The sequence below is a fragment of the Lepisosteus oculatus genome, chromosome 24, assembly GCF_040954835.1.
Source record: "Lepisosteus oculatus isolate fLepOcu1 chromosome 24, fLepOcu1.hap2, whole genome shotgun sequence".
In the NCBI taxonomy this organism is placed as follows: Eukaryota; Metazoa; Chordata; class Actinopteri; order Semionotiformes; family Lepisosteidae; genus Lepisosteus; species Lepisosteus oculatus.
The window spans coordinates 5,420,676-5,447,222 of NC_090719.1; the positions used below are offsets into that span (position 1 = coordinate 5,420,676).

Sequence of the window (26,547 nt, forward strand, 5' to 3'; positions counted from 1 at the left end):
TCAAAAAAGCCTTCCAAAGTGATCTGCATGCCTACAGAAATGAGAGCTGTTATTGAACCTGGGAACTTGTCATACGTCTTGCCTTGTCAACAAACTCAGATTAAGTACATGGCTGGAATTTCCACACTAATTGTCTACATCAGATTGGCCTATGTCCAGTCCTGGTGTCTGTAGGTTTTCATTCTTGTTTAACTCTTAATGACTTAATTGAACTTTTTTAACATCTTTACCGAGGTCTTCGAATGCTACTGCTTTAAAGGGGCCTAGAAACAAAACACAGATGGGTCACCCTGGTAATTTTTTTAACACCACAGGTTGTAAAAAGTATAGAATCCACTGTTTTAAGGTTTTCTTATGTTGCTTGTTCACAGTTGATTGTAGCACAAGGGATCTTTATAGTCATTGAGCATAACAAATAATATACATGCCCTAGGACATTAGTCATCAATAGCTGAATCATTACATAGTTTTTTAAGTGTAGTCCACTTAAGACAGAATATAATTTCGTTTTACGTTTACAAAAAGGCTGCTTTAGTGTATCATTTAGCAGAACCTTGTGTCTATTTGCATTGCCAATGAGATGGTCTGGCATGTGTATTCCTGGTATAGTCTGTAATTCGCTGAACATGTCTTTTCTTGGAGTTCATATTGAGAAAATGTGTTGTGCAATTTGGATAAAAATGTCACCAAAGCAGCTATCGCTTATCACAAAGCTGCCTTTTCCTGGTGAGGACTGGGACAGCACCCTGGATGTCAGTCCATAAATTGTCCAGGGACAACTTTAACACAAGTCAGCCGATGACTGAAGGTGGGAGGAAATGGGAGCATCCTAGGCTCACACAAATATGGGAAGAAAATGCGGTCTCCAGACAGAATTTGCCAGTCTGGAACTGAACCAAAGACCCAAGAGCTATGAAGCAATGGTGCTCTGCTCAGCTACCATGCTGCCTGTCAACGAAATAAATGAATCATCAAAAGTGACATGTCTGGACTGAAGAAATACTGAGACTGAGAAGTACTTTCCCAGACTGTGAAATTCAAGTGGATGAAGAAGAGAAGTACTTCACTTCAAATCCTTGTCATATGCTGTGTTTGTTTTCTCTTATATGGTACACATTCAGTCTTAAGCAAGCCTGATTTCAATTTGTTAAGGGGAGTTTTAGTAATCTATATGGATGTCAAGCAAGAGATAAGTGCTTATTCTGTTGAGGGCACTTTACTATTGCCTGTATTAAGTGCTTTCTATACACAACTGAAAAATAAATTAGCCAGGCTTTGGATAAAATAGCATTAGTTAGTAGTTATGATAAATGGAGCTTTCATGGATTATAAATAAAATTAAAATAAAAGAAATACATTCAGCTGTTGACACAAAAACAAAATATCTTGGGAGTTCAGATTAATTTTATCTTATTCCAAGAAGAACATGTCGCTTACCAAGCAGACAGGATATAGCCAAGATATTTTTTCTTCTCTTTTTTTTCCCTGAGATGATCTTTGGTTTTATCATTGCTGAGTTCTTTTCTCCTGTTTGCTTGGCCTCCTTCCAGTGCATCATCCAAGAAACTGCTTGCAAGCCAGCAGAATGGTACAGGCCTGCTTCCCGTTGCACAGCTATCTACCAGAGCCATAACTCTTTTCTCACTGAAAGCTCAAAGAAAAAAGAGTGAAAAAGGCACTTGCTGTGTGGGTGAGGGTAATTAAGATCAGGCACTGGAGAGTCCAAGATAAGGCAAGGAGAAATCTGTAGCTCAAACAGTGGCTAGTCTGTCCAGAAGCCAACCTTTTACATACTGTAAAAGCTCCCCTTTCTTGAGAAGATCACATGGAATTGTTTGTAAATCTCTGAAATTAGATATTTGTTTCTTATTTCCACTTTTAGAGCTAAACACTGTAAATAGTGTTTACTGTACTGTACTTTAGATACAGATATTACAAGTTTGAATTGTTAATAGGAGTTATGATTTTTTTATAGAACAAGGTGCTACAGTAGTTCCCTCAAATGTCTTGAAGGGATGCTGTAGGCCTAAGTGTTTACTCAATGTTGCCATGTAGTGCCTTTGTTATACGAGAAGTATTTTTAAGATACATTTTGCGGTTGATTTCCAATGCTTTAGTCACTTAGTCTCTTTTGTGCTTGTCTGTTCTACTACACATTCCCCTGTGCACTAGTTCTTATATATATATGTTTTCAACAAAGGCCTTCCTCCTCCCCCTGACAGGTAGGACCTCTAGTTTGTGTTCTGTTTGGCTCAGAATCACACAGTTCAAACTTGAATATTCCTGCAGTACAGTATCTAACTTCTGCTCACAGTTCAGTTCTTCACTCTTCACACTCTGTGCAACGAGTGTGATCCCTAAGAAGTGCTTCTGGTTCGCGTTTGGTGCCTGACAAAATGTGTTTGACACGAGGTGAGATGCGTGTGGGCACTTTGAGTTACATTTTTAGAAGAATATGCCAGCTTGGATGTGGCAGCAGACTGGTGTTAATTCCAAACCGCAGTCACACGTACTGTACAAAATGAAACAAAAGGAAGGTAGATAATCACATTCCTTTTTTCAGTTTTAAAATGTTTCTTATATTGAGCGAGGGGATTTATATTTAATTCAAAATCTCCCATGAATAAAACAATATGATTCAAGGAGTAATTCTAGAATAATTCAAAGTTACCATTCAATGTTTTAAAACAATTTTTCTCTAACCTTGATAGGCAGAATGGTATTTTTAATATTGAACTTTTTCATTTGGATGTCCTAAACTGAAACATTCCTCATCTTGAGCTTTTTGACTGCAACTGAAAGGTTAGGCTCGTGGTTAAGATCTGTGCTTTCAGATGATAGTAGAAAAGGTACCTCACAAAATACTTCTCCAAGAATTTCAGCTTCTCAATGGTTAATTTTCTTCACAACAGTGATGCTGAGTGATAAGGTCATTGCATGTCGAACCTAGCCACAGACTGTTCACCGCTTTGATGTTAATTTAATAATTAATAGCTTATGCTGAGACTGTCAGGGGGGTAGCATAAAGCTAAGGTAAAAAAAAACATTTGCTAACAGGCCATCTAAAATATAAAGGCTCTTTATGGAGACTTAACTGCTGGACATTTTTTACTTGAAATGGTGCAAGATATTTAATCAGCAATATACTGTAACATGTGCCAAGTAGCCACAAAGGGCAAAGACCTTGGCAATGGTGCAATGGTAGTTTTTTGTTTTATAAGAGACCTCTACTGCATGCCTGGGAGTTTCCAGTACAGACCAGCAGCAAAGTTTGCTTGCTTGTTATATTTGTCTTTTTTATATTTCCTGCATAAAACTCCACATTCTAAAAAGATGGGATGGACACTGTCGGAGGGCTGCAAATCTGTCCCCAGATTTCAAATAAAGGACTTGCAAAGCAGATCTTCTGACCCCACGAAGGCACATATACTGTACATACCCTGGTCATATCCTGGTGAGAGTTTCCTTTCACCTGTCCTGGAAACACAAGGCACAACTCAGAACAGCCCATCGATCCTCAACAGCACGTGTTTGGCAGAGGAGCGAAATCCAGAGTGCCCATCACAAATTCATGCCAACATGTCAATCCAAGAAGAACATGCAAACTCCATACAGACTCCCTGAGGCTGGATTTATAATTAGTACTACTTATTAAAGTTCAGAATTTGTAGCATTTTTATAATGAAAATAATATTTTTGTACTGTTGAAAAACCAAAGAGTGTCTTACATGAGATATATAACATACTAAGTGTATTTGCAACTTGCTGCTGTCACATGACAACAATGGGGCAGCAGACAAAGGATTAGGATGCACTCCTAGGCTTCATATTGAATTTACAGATTTGCCTCTCATAGATGCTATCTGAAGGAATAGGGGCCATTAAATTAATTCCCTTCCATTAAGACCACTTTATTCAGCTATAATGGAGAATGAAAATCCCCAGCTGTTATCAAATGTCTGTTCTTAGATCTCATGCCAGCATTACAGACATTTGGAGGCCCAAAGGTGAGCTGCTCTGCCTGGCAAAGTGAATGTAGTTTTACTGGTAACGAGAGGTCATGTGTCAGCTATCTGCAATACAGAATGCATGCCGAACTGTACATTGGGATGAACTGGATGTTCTCAAAGTCCCTTTCAGATAAATGAACTGTGTGTACGTACAGTATGTCTGAGTTACTTAAAGCAATTTGTTACAAAAGTCTTTGTTTTACACTCAGTGTAAGGAGAAGCTGTCTCACAATATCTCTGTTACACATCCCAGGTGTATTTTAACTAATGAGCCTTACTCAAGCATTTTTGACAGAGTAATGAAAAGTTTCAGATCAGTTTATATGATCAGTTTCCTTCACTCATTTTCATGGAACACACGCTTCTAATCATGCTTCTTGATTTATTTTTTAAGTTATTTGTATTTTTATCTCTGTCTCTCTGTCTTTATTTTAATATGCCAAAACTATAAAAAGTTCACAAATTATGTTGGATGCCTTAACTTCACTACTGATGGAAAAAAATAACATCCAAAAAGGATGTATGGGACATTTTATGTTGTGTGTATCCTTTTAAACTTTTTTTTTATTCACCTTGGGAAAAATGTGCTTTTGGAGAAGCCTTAATTCTTTCAGTTTGTGCTTTTTTGTTTCTCTATGCTGGTAATTCTATTCTGTCTTGTTCCTTATATTTCACACAAGCAGACTAGAAAACGGACACTGTGACACCTGTGCTGTAATCCTTAGTTGAAATTATGTGGGAGATCTTCTATAGAAGGTGCAATGCATTGGATCTCTTAGTGCCAATTTTTAGAGAGTGCCGTAATGTCAAGCCTGAGGATTATGTGAGGAAGCATCATGTGAGCTGCCTGAAAAAAGGGATTTATATCCTAAAACAGAGCATTTTGCACTGAGCAGTGCCAGGAAGACATGCTTCTAGAATATCAAAATGGAAACTCATTGTACTGGCTGGACTGGAATGAACTCTGTAAGATCATGAATTAGGCTGTTAAATCCAGAGGAAGCACACAGTGAAAATGAGTAAACGTGGTAGAGGACAAACATTTATTTATCAGAATTCTGATGCTTTTTAAAGAAGGAGAATTCATCTCATGATTTCATTTCTTAAAACATAATGTTCTTTAATATTTTTGTCTGGGGTTCTTGGGATTAAATGTTGTTCGGTTAACAGCAAATCCAACATTATGACGCTGTCAATTTCTGCTAAGACTATAAATACATTCTGCTTTTTTGATCTTCCTGACACTGGTCTTGGTATGCCATGTGCAAGGATTAAAATTCCCTCTGCTTGCAGAGCCAAGTGTGAGTCTGGTGAGGAAAGGTTTTTCCTGTGTCAGTGTCTGCACTGAAGTGGTTTGTGTTGAGTGAGAGACTGGTTCTGTCAGTCTTTACAATACTTCCATTAAAAACAAAACACAAATTATCTACTCAAACTATTTCCTTTGCTGAGATAATTTTTTTCACCAAAAGATGCATGACATACAGTAATGCAAATTAACACAATGCTCCTTACAAGTACACAATCCTAAACTGCTTCAAACTAAGTAAAGTCAACCCACAGAATGTCTCTGAGCACTTCACAAATAATAGGTATACAGTATGTGCCTCTGAGAGTCAAGTTATGCTGATGAGATGGTTAAATCTGCTATGTTTTTTTTCTTAAAAGCAGAAACCCAGTGAAACTAATAAAGAAAATACATACTGTAATAATTCTAGTTGTCACAGTAGCACAGTACGCAAATTAAAATGTTTTGATACTTCTACATTTACAGTACACTCCCATTTGCATTTTATGAGTGGCTAGGTCCTAAATACTATGATGTCCAAAATGCCTGTTTTTAACCAGAATGTCAGTTCTGCTTAATACTTGCTTTTTATTTTGTTATGTCACAGAGAGGTTATTTACCACTTCACAGCTGACTAACCTGTGAGTGTTGGTTCAGCTCCTGTCGAGTGGCCCCAGTGTAAGTGTTTCACGAAGTTTGAGAAACATTGCTATGTATTAGGTAATTGAAAAAACAAAACAACTGCAAGACTGCCTAGTCCCCATCTGTAAACCTGACCTTTTGCCAGTATGGCTGCTGCTCTGTGCTTTGGTTGTTCATATCATCTGGAAGTGTATTCGCTATGCACTACCTTACTGTTGGGGTTTTGCATCCTTTCACCTAGGGGGCGCTCCAAATTCCAGAGTCCTAGTTTGATTGCTGGTATTATTTCCAGGTGTTAAGAATCAGTGTTGATATACTGTATAAGCCTAGACCTTCTGATACTCAGGGCTCAGCATTAGGACACGGATGTCCAGAGGCCCACCTAGAACCAGAGTCGTCTGGGGGCATAGGGCTTGCCAGAGGCATCACCCCCCCTGAGCCTGTATGTTCTTGGACTGTTCCTGATTTCCCTGTGTCTGTCTGGTTGGATGGATCGCCTGGTTTAGGATTATTGGACTGCGCCCTGACTTGCCCCCATGGATTCGCTTGTACTTGGATGCCTTGTTTTCCCCTATTCACCGGAGCACCTGTTGTCACTGAGCGCTGTCTTTGCGAATAAACCCTTGTGTGTTTTCCCTGATGTCTGTCTCCTGTTTGTCCCGGGTTACACCGCACCGCATAGGGTCTAATTAGCATCCCCACTGAAGACTGGGGCCCATTCGTGACGCTAACAGCACCATCTGGTTGTGGTGGGACAGGTTGGATAGATGTGGATTTTATGGCCGCCTTTTCAGTTTATCATTGTGTCCTTTTGTTACGGGCTTGTCAAAAAAAGGAAAACAACACAACTATGTCCAGTGTGCCCTCGGAAATGTAATCACACATCAGGAATGCTGCCAGCATTTCAGCGCTGGCTGGTACATTATCGTAATTGACGTTTTATGTCTTATTTTTTCGAATTATTTATTAGCTCTATAAGAAATGTTCAGCTGAATCTTGTTTCCAATACCATCAATCAGGGAGCGCTTGTGTTTTTTTGTGATTTATACTTCCCAGGTGCCTGTAGTAATAGAACTTTAAAACTATTTTGTGTATTCAGAGTACATTTAAATTAATTTTTAACTCTGCTGCAGCAGCTGGTTTTCTGGTAGTTTGGGTGCAGTGTTTTTAATCGGCTCCCAGCTGTTGCTCGCTGTAATATCAGGTCCTTTGCACTAGAGCTTGAGCTCTTTGCACTATTAATAGCGCAGGGAGCATTGGTAGGGGTCTACTCCAAGTATTTCAAGTTTGTGCTGTGGGATTTTGTCCAGAGGTGTCATGACATTTCAAGAACAGAGTCAGTTTAGTAAAGATGTGATAACCTTGTTGTTTATACTCCATTTTGAGTTAATGTAAGATTTTTCTGTTGTATGGTTATATGTTGGTTCACATTAATGACCTAAAATTCAGTGTGAAGATGGTTGAGAAACGTTTTTCCGTTGGTGTGGACGGTGGTGTCTCTTATCACCTGTTTTAAAACTGTTTTTTAGTTTTACAAGAGTGCATCTACACTTCAAGTTCAGCTGAAACGTATCCTTTATTTTTCGCTGATTCATTTGTTTTTATTTAGCATAATCTTGCGTAGTAAAGGTTGTCATGGTGAATAATATTTTTTCAACTGAGTATTTCCGCTTATCAGGGTGATGTCACATATTCCTCTTCTAAGCATTGAGAAATTCTTTTTGACCTCTTAACTAATTGTGCACACAATGTGGTGTGCTGTTTAAAAGTGCAATAATAAGCAGGGCTTAAAAACATTTTTTCTATTGTTGGATCTCACTGTAGCTTAAATCTTCTTTCTTACAGTGTAAACATATTTAGTGCATGTACAGTATACTCGCCAGTTAGCTTTTATGGGATTAAATTAACTTGCTCATCTCATGTTTTTTGTCTGATCTTGATTTAAGACAGTTGTTCATCTTCTGTCATGAATAAATATTGCTACAAAAGAAATTAAAAATGTACAATACTAAGTATTTGCCATTAAAGATTTGATCTGCCAAGATTGTGGGTGAAATAGCATTATTTAACAACAGTGAAGAAAAATGCTACAGTAAACATGTGATTTCAGTAATTAATGGGAGACTTTGTTCCCTCTAATTATGCTCTACATGTGTGCATTTAAGAATGTATTGCTGCAAAATAAAGCCATTGGCTCTAGCAACTGCCAATGGAAATTACAGGGCATGCGCTTCCCATTCAGTGGAAGACCAGCTCTGTTTCCTTGCAGATTCAGCCTTTTTTCCAGTCTTTAAAAGCTTAATATTGAATAGCACGGGATAGCACGATGTGTGCTGTTATTGACAACTTTCACAGTACATGTTACAATTTTGTTTTGTTCTATTAATTTAAATTATTTTTATATGCAATTTATTTTTGGATTGTTTGTTTCTCCCATTGTGTTACTTATAATAACATCTATGAAAAGGAATGTGTCAAACTAAAAACAGATTGTTATCCAAAGAAAAAGGTTTGTCCTATGTTAACATTTCCTTAAAAGGTCCTCAGTAACAGCGGCTTGCCTTTGTGTACCTTGTAAGACATGTCTCATTATTTTGAATTAATAACTTGCCTTGCAGATTCAGGCAACGTTTTCCATCAGAATAAGCTTTTGCTTTGTAATTACATTGTTTTTAAAAATACATGATTGGAGTGACTCCTTAAGAAACCTCTCTTGTTTAGTGAATCTGGCAAAAATGGCAGCTGCGCTTTTCCATTGTGCAATATGTGAGCCTGGCGGGGGAGCTGCCTTGGCTACCAATCTGCAGTGCTTTCAGCTCCAATGCTGTACTGCAGAAGAACCCACATTGAGAGCAGCAGCTTAGCAAGGGAACAGCTCCTGCTTTCAGGGTGCGATCTGGTGCCCTGCCCTTATTACAACAATAAAGACACATGCTAACAAGAGAGTATGACATATCTTCCATTCTAATTAAACATTGGTTCACATATACTGTAACACTGTACTGCTGCATCGGCAGAATGGAAAACAATTATTCATTATGGTAGTAGATGGTGAGTCACAAACAAGCTTGGCCTGTCTGTATGCTGCCAGCAGAGGAAGCTTTGAATGGCCTAATATTTCCTTTACAGGTGTATTACAAGATCCAGTAAATGAGAGCCTGGTATTGCATAAATAGAATTCTTGCTGAGCTGCAATAACTGGCATGCTTCTAATAGGTCTTTTGCAAACACACAGGTGACGTTGTATTGAGTAATGTTACTTTTTTTTGCATTTTGTTTCTGTTAATTTTGAAACAATTGAAGATAACAAGGGCAAAACAAAACACGTAGGGAACACACACAAAAAAGGGAGAAGGGGGAAAGGTTCACGTTCTTAAGAATGCGCTTGAGCATGTTATCACAGGTTTTACACGAACAAACGGTAATCTAGCCACATTTCCTTCTTGCAAGACTGTTTCAGTGTCTATCCAGCTGAATAAAATCAATTTTCTTGTCTACAGTTAGAACTGCAAACAAAAGACTCTGTGCCTTTAGATCAATAATAGCTTGGAAATCATCGTTGCGTTGGGACAGCCAATATTCTATATCACGATAGACAGATGGGCTCATTTAATCTTATTTCTGTTTTTTTCTTGAAAATAGCATGCATGTTAAGACACGCAGAGGCCATATCCCTTGTGTCTGCTTACAAATCCAAGGATGCCCCTCATTAGTAATAATTTCTGACCTACTAGCTTGGATTTCTTGAAATGGTTCCATCATTCAGGAGATACCCTTATATAGAATGTATGTAAAACAATATTCACTGTGGATGACAGTATCCAGTATATAATGAAATGTAGCTGGTATGCTTGATCTCATTTTGGTTTCCTCACCCACACACTAAGGAACTCATATTTTAGACAATGACGTTATGTCTTCTGTTTCTGATTGGCCTCTGTAGTCTATAATCTGTGCCAGATAATTGATTTATACATATAAACCAAAGTGCTCAATTTATATTTTGGTAAAAATCTTACATTACTAAACACAGGCTTTTTGGTGGGGGGTATGTACTAAACAATGAATGAATTTCCTGCATTTTGTTTTGTGATGTGGGGTTTATTTATATTGTCTTGACATGATATGTTTACAGTCTAAGAAGTGGTGCTCTGCTTTCAAGTGAGAACTATAGTTTGTGTAAAGCTGGTGGCATGTGTTGCCTTCTTGATCCTGGAAAGCAGAAATTGTAGAAAGAAGATACAAATAACTGGATTTCATGTTGTTCAATGCATCTTTCAATAGAGGAACTTCATCTGTCATTGATCATCTGCCAGTGTGTTGCAGGGACAAATTCTAGAGGGAATTCATCAGTATAAAGAAGATTGAACTGACTTGACCTTTAGGCAGTGAGGGGGATTGTGAGCATTTAGTTAATATTCTTTTTTCCCTTTTTGTTTTTTAGCATTTTCATGATGGACGCAAGGCGCAGCAACATATTGAAAACTCCTGGAAGCAGCTTGAATCGGTAAGTTTCTTTGATAAAAAGGGCTCTTTCTGAAGCACTCACTTGAGAGCTGTAATGAATTTGTTGTAGAATAGCTAATGAAATTGGCACATAGGATTTTGGATTGATGGGTTTCAGCTGTCTTACTCTGTAGGACTTGAAATAAACATGAAAGAGGAGTGTCCTAACAGGATTATTTTTTTAAACTGCTTCCAAAGCATTTTTAAAGAAACTTTAAATATGGATTTTCTTCAGCAGTGAATGCTGTTTTCTGTCTGTTTTTTTTTCGTGGGAAAAGCATGTCCCTTTATGTGGAGCTGGATGTAGGGCTTTCACTGAAACTGAAATGTTACATATTACTAAACATTAAGGGTTATATCCTTCATATGCATGAGTGTCAAATCCCAAAATATTAATTTATAATTAGACTACTTATCATAAATGGAAGATGTTAGTTCCAGTATTGTAAGGCATGCAAACATCTTACATTTTATATTTTGCATTGTTCTACTATTTTCACTAGCAATTTTGTTTCAGCTAATTGTTCATTGTGACAGATTTGTTTCAGAGTAGAGTTAGCTTGATGGTTATATTAACGGGAAAAAATGATAAGAAGCACTAGCTGACAATAGGCCAATTAGACAATAGGTTTATTCCATGCTGAAAAAAAGAAGAAAGAAAACACAACGTTTCGGCTGTGGAGCCTTCTTCAGGTCAAGAAGGTCAATTAGGTTTGATAGGTAAATGTAATAGATTAGGTACTAGAACAATTTGTTGTTTTTGAAGATGTTGATCAGTGTGAGTTAATTGTTAGTGAATAACAAGTTTGGTTTCTTCTCTCCTAGACTGAACTGTATTAATAACAAAGTTGTTGTTATTATTATTGTAAAAAATGTTGATGTTTATAACGCGCATGTATTGTGATTTCTAAATGTGTCTTAAGATGTTGTAAGACCTTTGCATGTTCATGAAGGCCTGAGTGAAACCTGCAGTAAACCTAGGAAGACTTTAAGAATTGTAAATAAATCCACAACAATAATAAAGTGGTTATTTTTCAAGTCTAGCTTCATCTTAGTGAGTCTGAACTATATCTGCAGGAACTACAAGCATCTGAAAAAGGTTGGAGACAAAGAAAGCAGACTGATAGAAGAGTTTTACTCCAAATCCTGCCAATGAAAATTAGGAAGAAGATACCCTCCAATCTAGATTTTAAATTACCAGGTCTTCAAAATAACAACTAATGGGCTCTTTGTTTAATGCACCGTAGACACTCCAAATTGAAAATCAGACATGCATCTGTCAAGCTGATTCCGGAGGATTGACGGTGTGCCGTGTTTCCTGTTTGTGGTTATGCTTGTCTGTATGACGCTCTGACCCTTCTTCCTGCTGATTTGAGAAGGCAGCTGGTTCTTTTTCTGGTCTTAACAGTCCCTCTTTCTGGCACTGTATTGGAGCTCTAACAAATTGTATCAGCTTGGGAAGACAATGTGGAAAGAAGGTGTACAGTATGTTCATTGCTACAGCTGAGGCACCTTAACTGTCATGCAAGCATGGATTCAATGCATTTACTCACACTGTTCAAATAGTTAACAGATTGTGCTCAGCCTTATTCATCAAGGCGAGACTTGCTAATCATTCCCCCACCAAAAACCATCCATTCGACTCCATCAGACTACATCAGACAACATCTTCTCGACCTGTGAAGGTGATGGTTTTAATAATAATAATAACATCACTTTATTAACCCTTTACAATTTATTGCATTAGGAATTTGTCTTTTCGTATACCCCAGCTTTCTCTCCATGAGACACACAGACACACAGATAGGGAGAGAGCATGGGGTCAGAGCACAGGGTAAGCCATTGTACAGCACCTTTGAAGCAGTTGGGGTTAAGGGCCTTGCTCAGGGGCCCAACGGAGTAGGAATCCTCTTCCAGTTGCAGGATTTGAACCAGTAACCTTCCATTGCAGATCTTTAGCCACAGAGCCACCGCTCTGCCCAAGTGGTTGAGGTGGTTTGAAGTGGTTGAGGAGATCTTTCTGGATTAGTTGAGATTGATGGGGTTGAATAGATAAGTTGATCAGGACTTGACAGGGAGTTCCCACCTTGATGAATATAAATACAGTAGATTTTGTACAGTAGTGAATTTAATCAACGTTCATTAATGTATTTTAACCTAAGCCTCACTATATGCCCATAGAGAACTAGCTCTGTACTTGGCTTTAGCATAAATGCAGAAAGGTTTGGTATCACAGCCTCCAAGCCTAATCTCCAATATATTGTACATGAAAATTAGTTCTTGTATTTCAGCCATAGCATCAGCAGTGTGTGGGGTGGAGGGGATGGTGTGTGGGAGTTCAGTTCTCTGGACATTTATACTATTCAGAATGCACTGTTCCTCACTGTTCAGTTTCCCTGCAAGGGTAAAGTAAATCATTTGATGTTTCTGTGGGACATAAGACCTTTAATGAGCTCATACTGTGAGCAAGTAAGGGGTTAGATACAGTTTGTTCAAGATATATTTTCATGGAGCAGACACTGTTCTTTGTGTCTTCTCATCCACATCATCTGATCTCCACATGAAATATTTCATATTTTCTGTGGAATAAGATTTCCATCAGTTAAACAGAAATGCGGGACTTTGCAAAATGACAAAAACAAAAAATCGATTCAGAAGGCTAACAGAATTAATGGAAATAAAATAATTTGCAGTGAGGCACCAGTGCTATGCATTGTAAACTTTATCCTAGGCAAGGTAACATCCCTGTGTGCTGTACACAAATCATACACTCTTTGATTATGTGAACTGTTTGTGTGAATGTATGTAGGTCTTTCCTAATCAATGTTTGTGATCTGTGGAATTTACATCATGTTCTTCAAATACAGAAATGACCTCTTGGCTTATTCCCATCACTCTTTCTGTTTTTTTAAAAGATGAAGATGCACTTTCTTGATTTGTAAAGGTTAATGTGCCTGGTTTGTTTCCCTGCCTTTGATTATATGAGAGTACAGATTTCTGGACTTTTGTGCCTTTCTTACTGTAATCTTTGTAATGGTAAAGAAAAGAGCACTGTCATCTGACAGAGTGCCCTGTCAGGCCTTAATAGGGGTACCTTGTCTCTTCTCATGGAGTAGGAGCTCTAATCAGCATGCAAATACATCTGGTTCACTATATCCCCCAGGATACTGTTTTAATTATTAAATGTCCCCCAGGAGTGTTCCTTTTGTAAAATTACATTAAAACAGTTTTATTAATCTCTTTGACAAGAATAGTGTCTACATTGAGAACTCCAGAAATCCCAAACAGCTTGGAGCAGCTGTATCAGTTATCCTGTCTAGCCAGCCTCCTTTAATGCGCTTGTCCTGGTAAGAGTTGTGATATGTTGGCTTATTTAAACTATCACTTACCATTTAGCCTTCCTGCACTGTGGCAGGGTTCTGTCAAAATAGTGATATGCAGCACAGCCATGCCTTCTAATCTTTGTGTTTTTGAAGTGTCCTTCAAATTACTTTTTAATTAGTGATACATTTCTGTTTTCTCCATGTAAAGTATATACAATTAACATATCAGGTGGGTACTGTAGCTGTGTCAGCATGCGTAGGCTGCAAAGGAACAAGTAATAGGTTTATTCCATGCTGAAAAAAAGAAGAAGGCTGAAGAAGGCTCCACACCTGAAGAAGGCTCCACGGCTGAAACGTTGTGTTTTCTTTCTACAATTAATATATACAGTTAGTACAGATAACTGAGTTTGTTCCAACTCAGATGTTATTGTTGTCCTACGGTTTTAATGGTCTCCAACCTTGTTGATGCCGAGGGTCTGAGATCTTATACATTATACATTTTATTGCACCTGTACTAAACTGGCATTCATCCTGGTTCATGAACTAGAAAACATGCAGTTATCAGCACATGGAATAGATTGCTGGAGCAGGCTGAAGAGAAAGAGATGCTGGGAGCTGTAAAAGCTAGTCTTGATAATGTGTTGAAATCACACTTACTTACTGTATACCCCATTTACATTAGTAAGACAAGCCAAGCCAGGAATCTTCTTGAGTAGTTTTTAACTTTAAAGGTGAGTCAAACCATTGATGTCCTGTGTAATGAACAGTATGTATAAGACAGTAGGAAACATTAGATCAAGATGTTGATTCAGATTCAGATAGGTTTCAGGACTGGACCCTCATGGCTCAGTTTACCACAGTTCATTTTTGTGCTAGAAAACCACTCACATACTGTTCATGTGTGATGTTGTAAAAAGGGTGTCAGTGTATAAGAAAAATGATGAGTGCTGAAGTGCTCAATGGCCTGTTCTTCTCATTGTCTTTTCTTACACTCCTGTATTTCTTTATTCGGTTCCCCCTTCATTAATGCTGTGTTGTTCTGGTTCTCCCTGTCCTCTGTCAGAGTAAAAGGAGATTTGAGAGGGACTGTAAAGAGGCAGACCGGGCACAGCAGTACTTTGAGAAAATGGACGCCGACATCAACGTGACAAAGGCAGATGTAGAAAAGGTGAGTCACTGACAGAGAGCTCTCGTCTGATGGTTAAGCAGTAGAGGAGTCGTATAATACTGCCTTACATTTTTTTTCACTCCTTTTTATTTACTTAAGGTTTAAAATTTTAAAGCATTTATTAATCTATTTTACTTCTAATTTCTGAAACCAAAGTAGTGATGTTATATGTGACAGTGCAGTAGAAATCTTAAAGCAGTGTTTTGTACTGGTACATGGGCACCGCCATCATATCAGAAACACAAAACTGTGGGGCTGGCAGTCTTACATAGTGAATGCTCTATTTGTACACACCACACAAAGTTAAAAGACTGCTGTTTATTTGCACACATTATGCTTAAAAATTTTGTTTAAGAGTCTGTTTAAGATAAATAATTTTAATAGCATCCAGCATTCCTCAAACAAAAAATCCATTTACTGGCTTGTGACTAGGGAAGTATAGTCAGTGTTTGCCTGTAGCACAAAGGAGTTTCTGTCACAGGACACAATCCCAGTGCTTTATGTTGACTGTCTCCAACTCTAGAATAATCAGGGTTAGACTGTGACTGTGATCTGCAATCTATTCTCTTTACCCTGTACAGTACATTGGGGTTTTGCTTAGAAATACTGATGCCTTTTACTGGCAGAAATCAATACAAGTCAGTACTAATCTGCCCTACACTTTGTCAGCATGTATTTACAGTAACAGTCGTGGAGTTCAGATATTTTGGACCTCTGACAGTCATCAGTTGGTAACAAAAATCGAATGGTATGGTAAATAGTATATGTTGTGTGTAGTCCTGTAATGAATTTGAGCGTTCAAACATTATCTTAAGAGACTTCATGATCACAGAATACAATTCAAAATCATATAAATTTCACTTTCCCTTCTAGTGGTAGTGGATGTTCTAAAAATCTAGCAACTTTGAATGAGACCTTAACATCATCCTCCTCCTACTTATACGTGAAGAAGTTAGCAGTGGCCATTCATTATAGTGACTGTATACCACGATTTTCTGTTGTGTGCCAGCCTGCCAGATTTCCTGCCAGGATCTTGATGTCATTGTTAAGATAGGAAAAGATACATTCCCTTGTTAAGATAGGATAAGATAAGATCATTTTATAGGCCATATACTGTACAACTTATTGTATAAGGAATTCATCTTTTCGCATGCCCCAACTTTCTATCGATGAGACACACAGCCAAGGAGAGAAGCTTAGGGTCAGCCGTTTATATGGCGCCCCTGGAGCAGTTGGGGTTAAGGGCCTTGCTCAGGGGCCAAACTGAGTAGGATTCCTCTGCCGACCACGGGATACGAGCCAGTAGCCTTCTAGATACAGGCGCAGATCCTTAGCCACAGTGCCACCGCACTGCCGCCTAAGTCCGAGTGGAGATGCCGGAGAATGAACCCAGGACCTCACACATTGTTATTTACGGTCTGAAGATATCCTATATTGAAAAGCAATGAAAAGGAAGAAGTATTTGATTAAATGGAGAGAAGCTTCAACTTTTTGTCTGTTTATATCTCAGCTGAAAGGTAGGAAGATTTCCTTCTAATTATGCAGCGGGTACAAGACTCTTATCAGGTCAGCCAGTCCTAAGCACATTGGGAAAGATGTGCCTTTTGAGAAGTGTGTGCAAGTAAATTGTCGTGCTTCTGTGATGTCCATGTTTTCAATCTGTGGCACAGTCTCAGTGTTCATACTCTCATATTTTCTGGTCATAATCTTGCATTGCATTATAGGATTGTTCGTGTGAGAGGCACTATTCATTTCTGCCTAATTGTATTCCTCCTTTTTCTTTTACAGTGGTGCTGTATACTATAGCTAAAATGAACCACAGACTCCTTTTAATGCAAGAATGCCAGTTATTTGGAGAAGTTATTTGGATAGTTGCAGCTTCTCTTCATCTTTCACAGATTGTTCTTAATGCCTCGTTTGAATGCAGAACAGCTATCTTTAACATAGCTACCTTTGTGTCTCACATATGATAAAAATCCCCTAAGGCTAAATAAACAAATCTGGTGTAAACCTGGAAGTGAAATTCAATGCAAATTTGCAGCCTGTTCAAAGTGTTCTCTGGCGTTGGATTAAAAATAGCATTCAGGTGGAGAAGTGAACTGTGGAGAGAGCAGTGCACAGGTATTCTAATACCGATCGCAGAGGTGTGCGGTGTTCTGTCGTATCTTTTGAATGAAGGCATCTTCTTGTTTCTTGAAATTAAAAACCTATTTAACCACATACATTAAGATTATCTAAGTGTAGTCTTTTGTCTTTACTATATTAAAACATTCCTGGTTTGTGGTGACCTGAGTTTTGCTCAATTTTGTTGTCTGTTTTTAGTCCCTTAGAACTTTAGATGGTAGAAATATGAAATTATCCCCTTGCTTCCTTCAAAAAAGAATCATTACAATGCTCTGAGAGTCGGGCAATCCCTTGTAAGATCCCATGGAATAACCAGTTTTTATGGGTAGATGATGTTTTCTTTTTAAATGACTAATTTCCAATGATTGGATGCTTTCAAATTTCTCTTTAATTCTGTTGGAAGGGAAAAACAAATTGTGAAGGATTCGAATGTGAAATCGACTCTTGTAGTTCATTGACCTACATGTAGTTACACCCTAGAAAAATAACATACATGAAAGAATCCAAAATGTATTATTTGATTAGGTCCTCTTTTGTGAAGCACATTTAAATATAAATAAATTGTGGCATTGCTTTAAAGGCATGTGGTTCTTTCCAATCACACATTCTTGTTCGGGACACAGGAGAAGTTTATTTTCAGCCTTGTATCACAGAGGGAAAGCACACAGGGCTTAAAGGTCCACTTACAACAGGGTTATCGTAGCACATGGAGTGTGCAATAACATTTAGGGATCACTTGGGGCAAGGGTTGATAAACACATGGCTGACTGTCCTCATCCTCGAAGCTCATGAATAACAGTCTTTCTATAGTCACCCCCTCCCAAACTCCCCTTGTCCTGCAGCCCAGTGCCATGTGACTCAAGTGATAGCTACACATCTTCAGACTACAGAATAGAAGTCTTGTTCTGTGGATATAAAAATTGATGGCTGCTTTTATATCTGAAAGCCCCTTGCCTTAATAAATAGGCCTTCAAGAGAACATAATTCCCTGTTTGCTCAACATGCCATGTGGAAGTATTGTTCATAAAGGATTTTCCTTTTTTTAAAATGGGGGAGTCTAAAGTCAGCCTGCCACTCAGGCACTAAAGCCTTTTTACCCTGTCATATGTCTTCTGTAATTACACAGCTTTATGTTTTCTGCCTCTTAAGTGATTTCCATTATTGTGGGTTTTGCAGTGGCTCAATTCAGACATAGTGAAGCACTTCAAAAACACATGCATAAGGTACAGCTCATAGAAAAGCCTGAAAATTCAGCAAGAGTCAAGTTGCACTGATGTTCTTCAGACACACAGCAGACTTTGGTTTGGTTGATCTTGAATTTGTGCAGGCCAAATGTTTAAAATTTTTGACAGACTGAACATCTGTGTGCCAGAGTGAAGACATTGCTGTCACAAATTGGATTTTAAAGTACAGCAATTTCCCCACCATTTACCTCTTTATGTAAGGTCAGAAGGGGCAATGAAAAAGGCCACCGTTGGTATGATTGTGATATTGTGGATAAGAAAGTCTCCATTATGAAAAGAGATCTTTATTTATAGTGTACAACTGGAGCTACAGTATATACAGCATGTTAGTTCTTGTCATGGGAGTAGAATCATACATTTTTGGCAGTTTTGCAAAGCTTTTTTTGTTTGGCACATTAGAGGCCTAATGTCACACGTGTTATTTTTTCAAGATGTGTAGTGTGTTTGGATGTCAATTTATTTTATTTTATTTGTGCTTTACGTGTGTTATTTTTTCCTGATGCTACAGTACATACAGAGTAAATTTTCTCTTGAGACAACAAACCTTAGATTTAAGTAGATCTTTTCCTGTGGTTGTCAGTTTCAAGAGAGGTTTATACTAAAATCCATTGTTTTATTTAAATATTAGTCTGCATTGCATTAAACCACAATGTAGAACTGTAGCTTTTACTTTATAATTGTATTTTAAATTTATAGGGAAGTCATAGTCCCATACCTACAAATTAAAGTACACTAATGGAGGTTTGTTTCCAATTAGATCCAATTAGATTAGTTTCCAAAATAGATCTTCAAAAAATCTAATTTCCCATATTTATAAAATGCAACATTTTTGATGCAGATATTTAATAATCCAGTCTAACCAAACATAATAAAACTAATCATTCCCCCTTTTCATTTTATTTAAATAATTAATAATATTGGTTGATAACTAAAGTTTTTTGAGGGGTTCCTGAAGCAAATTAAATAATGGAAATAGAATGTCAGATTTGTTGTCTTATAATAAAATATATTAAAATAAAACTTTTAAAGCAGTGTATGTAGGGAAAGTTGCCTTTGTTTAGCTGGGCTGTAGAATAAGGTCTTTATTTATGTTTTAGAGCTTTCTTTCACTCTCCAGCTGTTGAAAGGAAAAATAAAGTGTAAATGTCTGTTCTGGGAATTCAGGGATCGGCAATGGCTTTATGAAGAAAACAGTTCCTTTTCAGCAGGTGTTTTCACAGATGAAACATCACTAAAGTGGGTAAAGCATCATCCTGACCTTTGAGTGGATATTTATCATCTTCTGTCTGTCCTGCAAAATGAATCAGAATTGGCTTTTATTGAAGTTAAAAGTCTTGGATCTGGTTGACTTGATTTGATTTACTCCAGCTGCCTCTCCAACAAATATTTATTCTGAACTAAAACAAAAAAGACATTCAATAGCTGAATATGAAGAACCATTTTTTATAAAAACATATCAGAACCAAATAATGTAATGTACTGTACCTGTATGCCCATAATTAAAGTTTGTAATTGTGAACTAGCAGAAGATATTCCATTGAAATTTGCAAACGAGATTTGAATAATCTATAAATAAGTCATGATGAACTAATGCTTTAGATCTAGTGATGTACTGGCTAAGAAATTTGTTGGAAGAAACAAGCAATCAGAAGAATGCGCCGAGATAAGTAGTTGAGCCCCCCAGAATCTTTTGAGGATGTTTTATTTTATTTAAGCAAACAGTGTGTTTCTCAGGGCTTACTCAGAGAATCCAGAAGCCTGCCTTTGTAAGTGCAGATTAAGTTCACTGAATTCTCAAAAAGGCATCCATTGTGGGGTGGAGATGACTCAAAGCTGAATTTAAGATGCATCCCTCATTACTCATGCAGTTGGTACAAATTAAATTGTCTGGATAAGGGATTTTTCAATGTGCACATTCTCTGCGTCTGTGCTTTCAGAAGAAATTCTCTTTACTGTCAATATAGTTCTTAGCCTTGGCTGGTGTGGGTGAGAGACATGCTTCTTTGCTGCCTTTGAAATTTTGATTGAGTTATGCCAGAAATGTATTAGTAATACATACAGATACAGTACAGCTTTTCAGATGGAGTCTAAATTACTGCAAACAAATCAACACTTTTCTTTTCCTGACCTTTGTACCCAATCCATAAATGTCCTGTTCTTTTTTACCAACAAAATTAAGTACAACATTTTTTTAAGTCAATGCTGTTTAAATCATATGTCATAATCTATTTATGGAGAAGATAGGTAAGCTTACGGAGGGCTTTTATGATTTTACAACTGAACGACTTTGTATTTTTTAGTTAAAACAGTTAAAATAATTTGAAAGGAGTAACAACTGTTTTTGCTCATTGTCTTCCTTCTGGCTTTTGAATCTTACATTGGAATATAAAAATTGAGCTATATACTGTATAGTTCTTTAAAAAAAAACACTATGGTAAAGCTATGCATGCAGCATCTTTTTGTTCACTGTTATGGCTCCCTTATGATAAAGAATGTCAGAAGGCAAATGTGCAAAAGGATATGACTGTGAATTTCAAAAGAAACAAGTCAGACATCAGGGTTAGAGAGAAAGTTTGAATATTAGACAAACTCATTATCAGTAAGCTGTCTTTGCTTAATTCTTTGTCATTGGTTTCAGTACAGTGTTTAAGGTTTCAGATCGTCAATGCACATTATCACATTCTTATAGTACAGTTTAGTCTGCCTGCTCTTTTAATCTACCGTCTGTGAACGATAAACTGAAACCAGACATGGTTACTGAATATTTACATTCGTAGCTCTTGTGCTTCAGCTGAGGGCAGTGTATTTATTATTACCATGCCGAAGAGAACTTAACAGTGTTGAAATTTGTATATCTATAAAGAGGATTTTACAGAACATTTTATCTTCATACAGTACGCCTTACTTTGAGAGCACAGTGTTCATAGACAATTTTCCTTTTATGTGTTTCTATCAATAACCTTTTTTGCCCATTCATGTGATGAATGAGAAAAACTAACCATTGCAGTTCTTTTAATCACTATTTTGTTACCCTGCCTAAAGGGTATTCATAGTTTATCCTTTTCTTAATGTTTATCCTTTTCTGTTGTTGCTTTCACTACACACTACCCTAAAGCTAACTTAATTATTTTTGTTTTCTAACATGTCTTGAAGCGATGTTCCCACAAGGTAGGTTAATTATGCGTCTTTCGTGTTTGTGGGGACCTGTATACATGTTAAACATATACCTTTAGTCACAAGCTAATTAGGCAGAAGAATTCCAGAAAATCATTAATAGAAACCGATTGATTCTAAAAGTAATGTATTAATCACACCTAGTTAAAATAAACTTACACAGCTCCTCCCATGTTTTATGTCTTATTGTGTCTTATTTGCTCAATCTTATGGCATGTAGTGAAATGATGTATGTACTTTCTGTTTTTTGTGTTTGTCATTTTTTGTCACTCCATACATCTTTTCCAGGGGAACTTCTCAAGAGTGTTACTGAATCTCATTTGCAGGAAGTGTCCAGGGGACATAAATCAGAAGTGCAGTGGTTCTTGCCTGATAAGCAGTGCACCACTGATATACTTCCTTGTGTTATTTCCTGTCATTGGGTTTTGAAAACATTTAACTTAGTTTACACTTCTGGAATTATGTTGGGGTGGCAAAATACCATCTAGCTAGAAACGACAACAAAAACACAACGAGTAGTACTTTAGTTAATATTAGTGTTATTGACTTCTAGAGTACTAATGGCACAAAGTCTCTTTTGGAGTTTCTGAAGCCATATTAAAACTATTCAAATTATTTCCCTGTTCTGTTTAAGCATTCAGAAGATGTAAAATGATGTACTAAATGAAGAGAGACTCCATTTTACAAAACTGGGAAAATGCATTCCAGTACTTTTTCATTGTAAAGTAAGCATTAACATTAATAGTTTATTGAAAAATAAAGCTTAATTGAGGTATGCTTGGAAACATTGAATGTACAGTACAGTATATTATGTCTTTCTTGAGATGTGTTTCCTGAATTATATGGCCTTTGTGTATTGCAACCAGGCCTGTTAACAGTACTTCGGTTTTTAAACACTATAGATTGATTCAATAGGTAGCAGTGGCTCAGTTTTGAACATCTAATGTTCATAACTAGGAAATACATAGTTTTACATCTGATGACTTTGTGTGTAGTGGATGTCTGTCTTTATTCTTAACTGTTCTTGTATGCTTGTGCATGCGAAGTGAAATCTCACTGGAACATTTTGTATGACCGTTGCACATCTTACCTGGTGCTGCTGGGAGTAGTCTTCTATAGTGTTTGTCTTTTTTCATCCATGTTTGTTATTTTCATCACTCTATAATTGTGATCTGAGCACTCATTCGTGTGTGTCTGCTGCCCATCGCAACATGTGCCAGGAGATTCATATAAGAAGCTGAGATAAAATGTTTGTCACGGAGTGTTTCAGTTGAGTGTTGGGCATAATCAAGAAATAACATTTTCAAGTAATGGAAATTGCTTCATCTGTCCTTTTGCTCTGATTCTTATCTAAATTTTGCAGTTTAAAAGGTAGTTAGCTAATAATCCAAACCTTTATATAGTGGGAAAATTTATTTGTGTGTAGATAACAGCTTTTCTCTGAAAGGCATAGAATAATCTGCATTTGCAATATTTTAATGACATATCTGACACCACGCAAAGGGTTCTGGATAAGAAGGTCACAGATCTTAAGGCATCTTTGTGGTAATGAGATACAGTCCTGGGCAGAATCATGCCAATGACAATATCGTCTTTCAAAGGACATCTGCTAAAATGTTAGCTGTGTCAATAAAAAAACGTTTAAAGTATGTTTCCAGTGGCAGTAGTCAGGTTTTCCTGACATACAAGATAGAAGTATTTAAAAAAACAATGGCAGAAATGAAAGTTGACCTGTGCTTGCAAGCAAAAGTTTTCAGTCTTTAAATTCTCACATGAGATATTATGAATCTTCAATCCTTTCTAGAAATAGTGTTGTCTTGGTATTCTCAAAACAGTATATTTTGGGGTTGTAACCTGGAAGTAATCTAAAGTAATCAGATACTTCAGATTCTCCTCTGTGGCTTTTTTCAGTGATAGATGGTACAATACCATCCCTATGGCCTTAATTAATAACACAACATTCATATTAAAGAGATGTATCACAAGCATACATATTCAGTAAAACAAATCTTTAGGCATTTACAAACTGTGACATGCTATCCTTATCTCATTTTTTTCCTTTGGATCTACCAGAAATTCCAAGTCTGTTTAGGAGGTATTCTAAAAATTAACATTAAAGTGATATCTCATGTTAAAATGTCTTCACTATATTTCAAGCACTAACAACTATGGGAATAGTGCACAACCGTATATGTGCTTTCCAGAAACATTACTATTATCAAAAGCAATGACTTTATTCGGCGCTCAGATGAGATATAGTCCCATTATCAGAAGGGAAATGTGGGATTTACTGTGTTCTTAGTCCACCCTTTTGTTCCCTTCAAAGCTGAGCTTGATTGCTATCATGCCTTATAATACTTTGCTTGGCACCACAATTGTCCATCTCTTTGCATAATCATGTAGTGTGCAAGCTCAATTACTAAGAGTGCTGCCTAACAAAGTTATTCTGCTGGCAAATCCCTTACACATCTGCTCAGTTTTATCTCCCTCCAGAGGTTAATGAACCAGTGCGCTGTTAAGTTCAATTGCTTTTAACTCGATGCCAGAAATCCTTGATTGTCCTCTGCAAGGTAGGCATGTGCAATGCGCAACAACCATACATGGTACTGCAGTGTATGCAAGCATTTATATGTAATAAGGTTTTAATTAGCCTGAACACACATAAATGTCTGTTTTTAATTCATATATAAGTGTACTGTTGTAGAAATGTTAGAAGGTAAAGAACAAAGACTGAGATAATAAATAAACTGTGGTGTTGTGATGCAGAAAATGTTACACCCTCCTTCTTCATAATTGGGCATTATGCAGAATGGAAAAGAGCATCATGGCATACTATTATTTTGTCCTCTTTATATATTCAAAGTGCATTTTCAATTGGATTTAGACTTCAACAGCAATAGACCTTCCTGACTCACCGCCACTCAGTGGGATAAGAAAAAAGCAGTTGCTGGGCAGTTCTGTAAATGCACCTCTCTTGGCTCCGTCTCTGCTCAGTCCTGCCAACTGTTCTGTCTGCTGGAGAAATCACAGATAGTCTGTCTGAAAAACAAAATTGAAAAGAGCAGACTCCAGTCTTGAATTTAATCCTGACAGGGTTGGAAGACAAGGAGAGTCAGAGAGTGGATCAGTTGTTGACAATGGAGACCAGCTTCACTAGATTAATATAAAGTTTATCTCCTGGTACTTTGCATCGTTACTCTGTTTCTTTGCATAAATTGCCTGCTTTTTTCATTATTTCATGATTTCCATGACTGTTACAGTGAGCTAAAGGAATGCAGCTTTCATTGTTTGCATGTGGCCACACCAATAATTGCCATAGTCAACGTAATTGTGCACAGAGAGCTGTGAGCAGGTAAGGTCAGATGGGTGCAGAAGAAGGACTACCATATGAATACACTGTTACCCTCAGTGCGAGCTCATTAATGACGTAGTAGGTACGGTGATTGTGCACCAAGCAGTATACAGTGAGCAAATAATAGTAATTACTTGATTGAAAGTCTGTTTCTCATGCTAACCAGAACGGTCAATACTGAGCATAACACAATGTCAGTAACAAGCATCAGGCTCAGTGAATGGATAGAAAAATGTGACAGTGCAGTAAAAATATCTCTAGCATATAAGAATTGTAAATAATCATTACATGAATAAGTTCTCTGAATTGATCATTTCAACAATTCTGCTTTGTTACTTAGAGACAATGGAAAATCATGAATAATTCCTTATGCAATATAACACTTTTCATCCCAAAGGATCCCAAAGTGCTTAACACATCAGAGGAACCCTCTTAATCCAGTACAGACGTGCAGCACAAACCTGGGTCATGCATGCAGCCCCACTGCACACTTGATGAGGCAGAGATGGGAGAAATTACGTCTCAATTGGAATAAAGGGTGACTTTTATATCAGCCAGATTGTGCAAGATGAAGGGGAATTCAACCAAGGCCCTGCAGATAATACTTAAAATACAAACGCAGATGTCATGAGATCTTTAATTACCCCATTATGAAGAGTCTAAAAATAATAGTAATAAGATCCTTACCTGCAAACTTTTTTTTCAATTTTTCAACAAGTGAATTATTTAGATATAACAGTCTTTATACAGTTTATCCGGTACCTCATCCCAGAGGTACAATCGATAATAGGTGAGTATATTGTAAAAAGAGTGGACGAGAGGAGTCATCTAAGATTGTATGTGGAACATTAATAATATGTCGCTCTGTTAGACATATTATTGAGTCCAAGGAGGCACTGGTAATCTTGTCACCAGTCCTGATCACATTGTTCAACTTGTTTTTATTCTGCAAGGACAGTGCACCACCCAGATCTAAATACAAAAAGGTTAAATAAAATAAAATTCTTATATAAACATTTTACTTTCTACATTAAAACTTCCTTAAAAATTACAACCTTTGCAGCGCCTTAAAATACCTTGCTCCCATATTGTAAGTCCAAGTCCATTTACAATCGGTAGTAGTGCCAAGGTTAATGAATTAATATTCAATTACTATTTTAATATCAGTTCCAGTAAGAGGTACAGGCATCATAGAAATAGAACATTTCTTTCGAAAATGAATTCCTTTATTTTGTTTTGTGTTTAAAAACGGTGAATTATCCTGACACCAGTTACAATTTTTTATCACCTGTCTGTAATTGTTTTCATCATCTTTTAAATGTCCAAAGTAAAATCATTCACAGATTGAATAATCAAGCAGTTGTCTAGTGGCTTATGGAATTATTAGTGTATAATGTGAAAAGCAGTGGGGACAGCACACAGCCTTTGGGTGAAAGTTCCCTAAGCTCCCTCACACATACTGTACTGTACTGTTGCCAATCAGTAAGAAAATTGTACTGTACTGTATATCCACTGAGGAAGTGTTCGATTTACTCCCATGTATTGTACAAAATGAAATATAAAAAGTACCGTAGCTCTTAATGAGACAAAGGTATAACCAAAGTCAAGAATAACCAAAGTCAGGTAGCCCTTGGAATCATTAGAAAATCATTAAAAATGAAAAAGACACTGACCCGTATTTCCCCTTTTGTTTACCTTGGTAAGCAGGGTAGCTAACAA

The 26,547-nt window shown here is 37.2% G+C and overlaps 1 protein-coding gene across 26 annotated transcripts in view; it reads left to right on the top strand.

Annotated features, from left to right (window-relative positions):
• The window catches only part of fnbp1b (formin binding protein 1b), a 113,223-nt gene that overhangs the window by 46,920 nt on the left and 39,756 nt on the right, over window positions 1-26,547 (top strand). For 17 of the 26 annotated variants that reach the window (XM_015366606.2, XM_015366608.2, XM_069183362.1 and 14 more), the window contains exons 5-7: window positions 10,382-10,444; window positions 14,830-14,934; window positions 21,456-21,470. In XM_015366606.2, the coding sequence (XP_015222092.1) occupies window positions 10,382-10,444; window positions 14,830-14,934; window positions 21,456-21,470 (183 nt within the window). The remainder of the gene's footprint in view (window positions 1-10,381; window positions 10,445-14,829; window positions 14,935-21,455; window positions 21,471-26,547) is intronic. The other 9 variants (XM_069183363.1, XM_069183372.1, XM_069183373.1 and 6 more) reach the window with 1 other exon arrangement.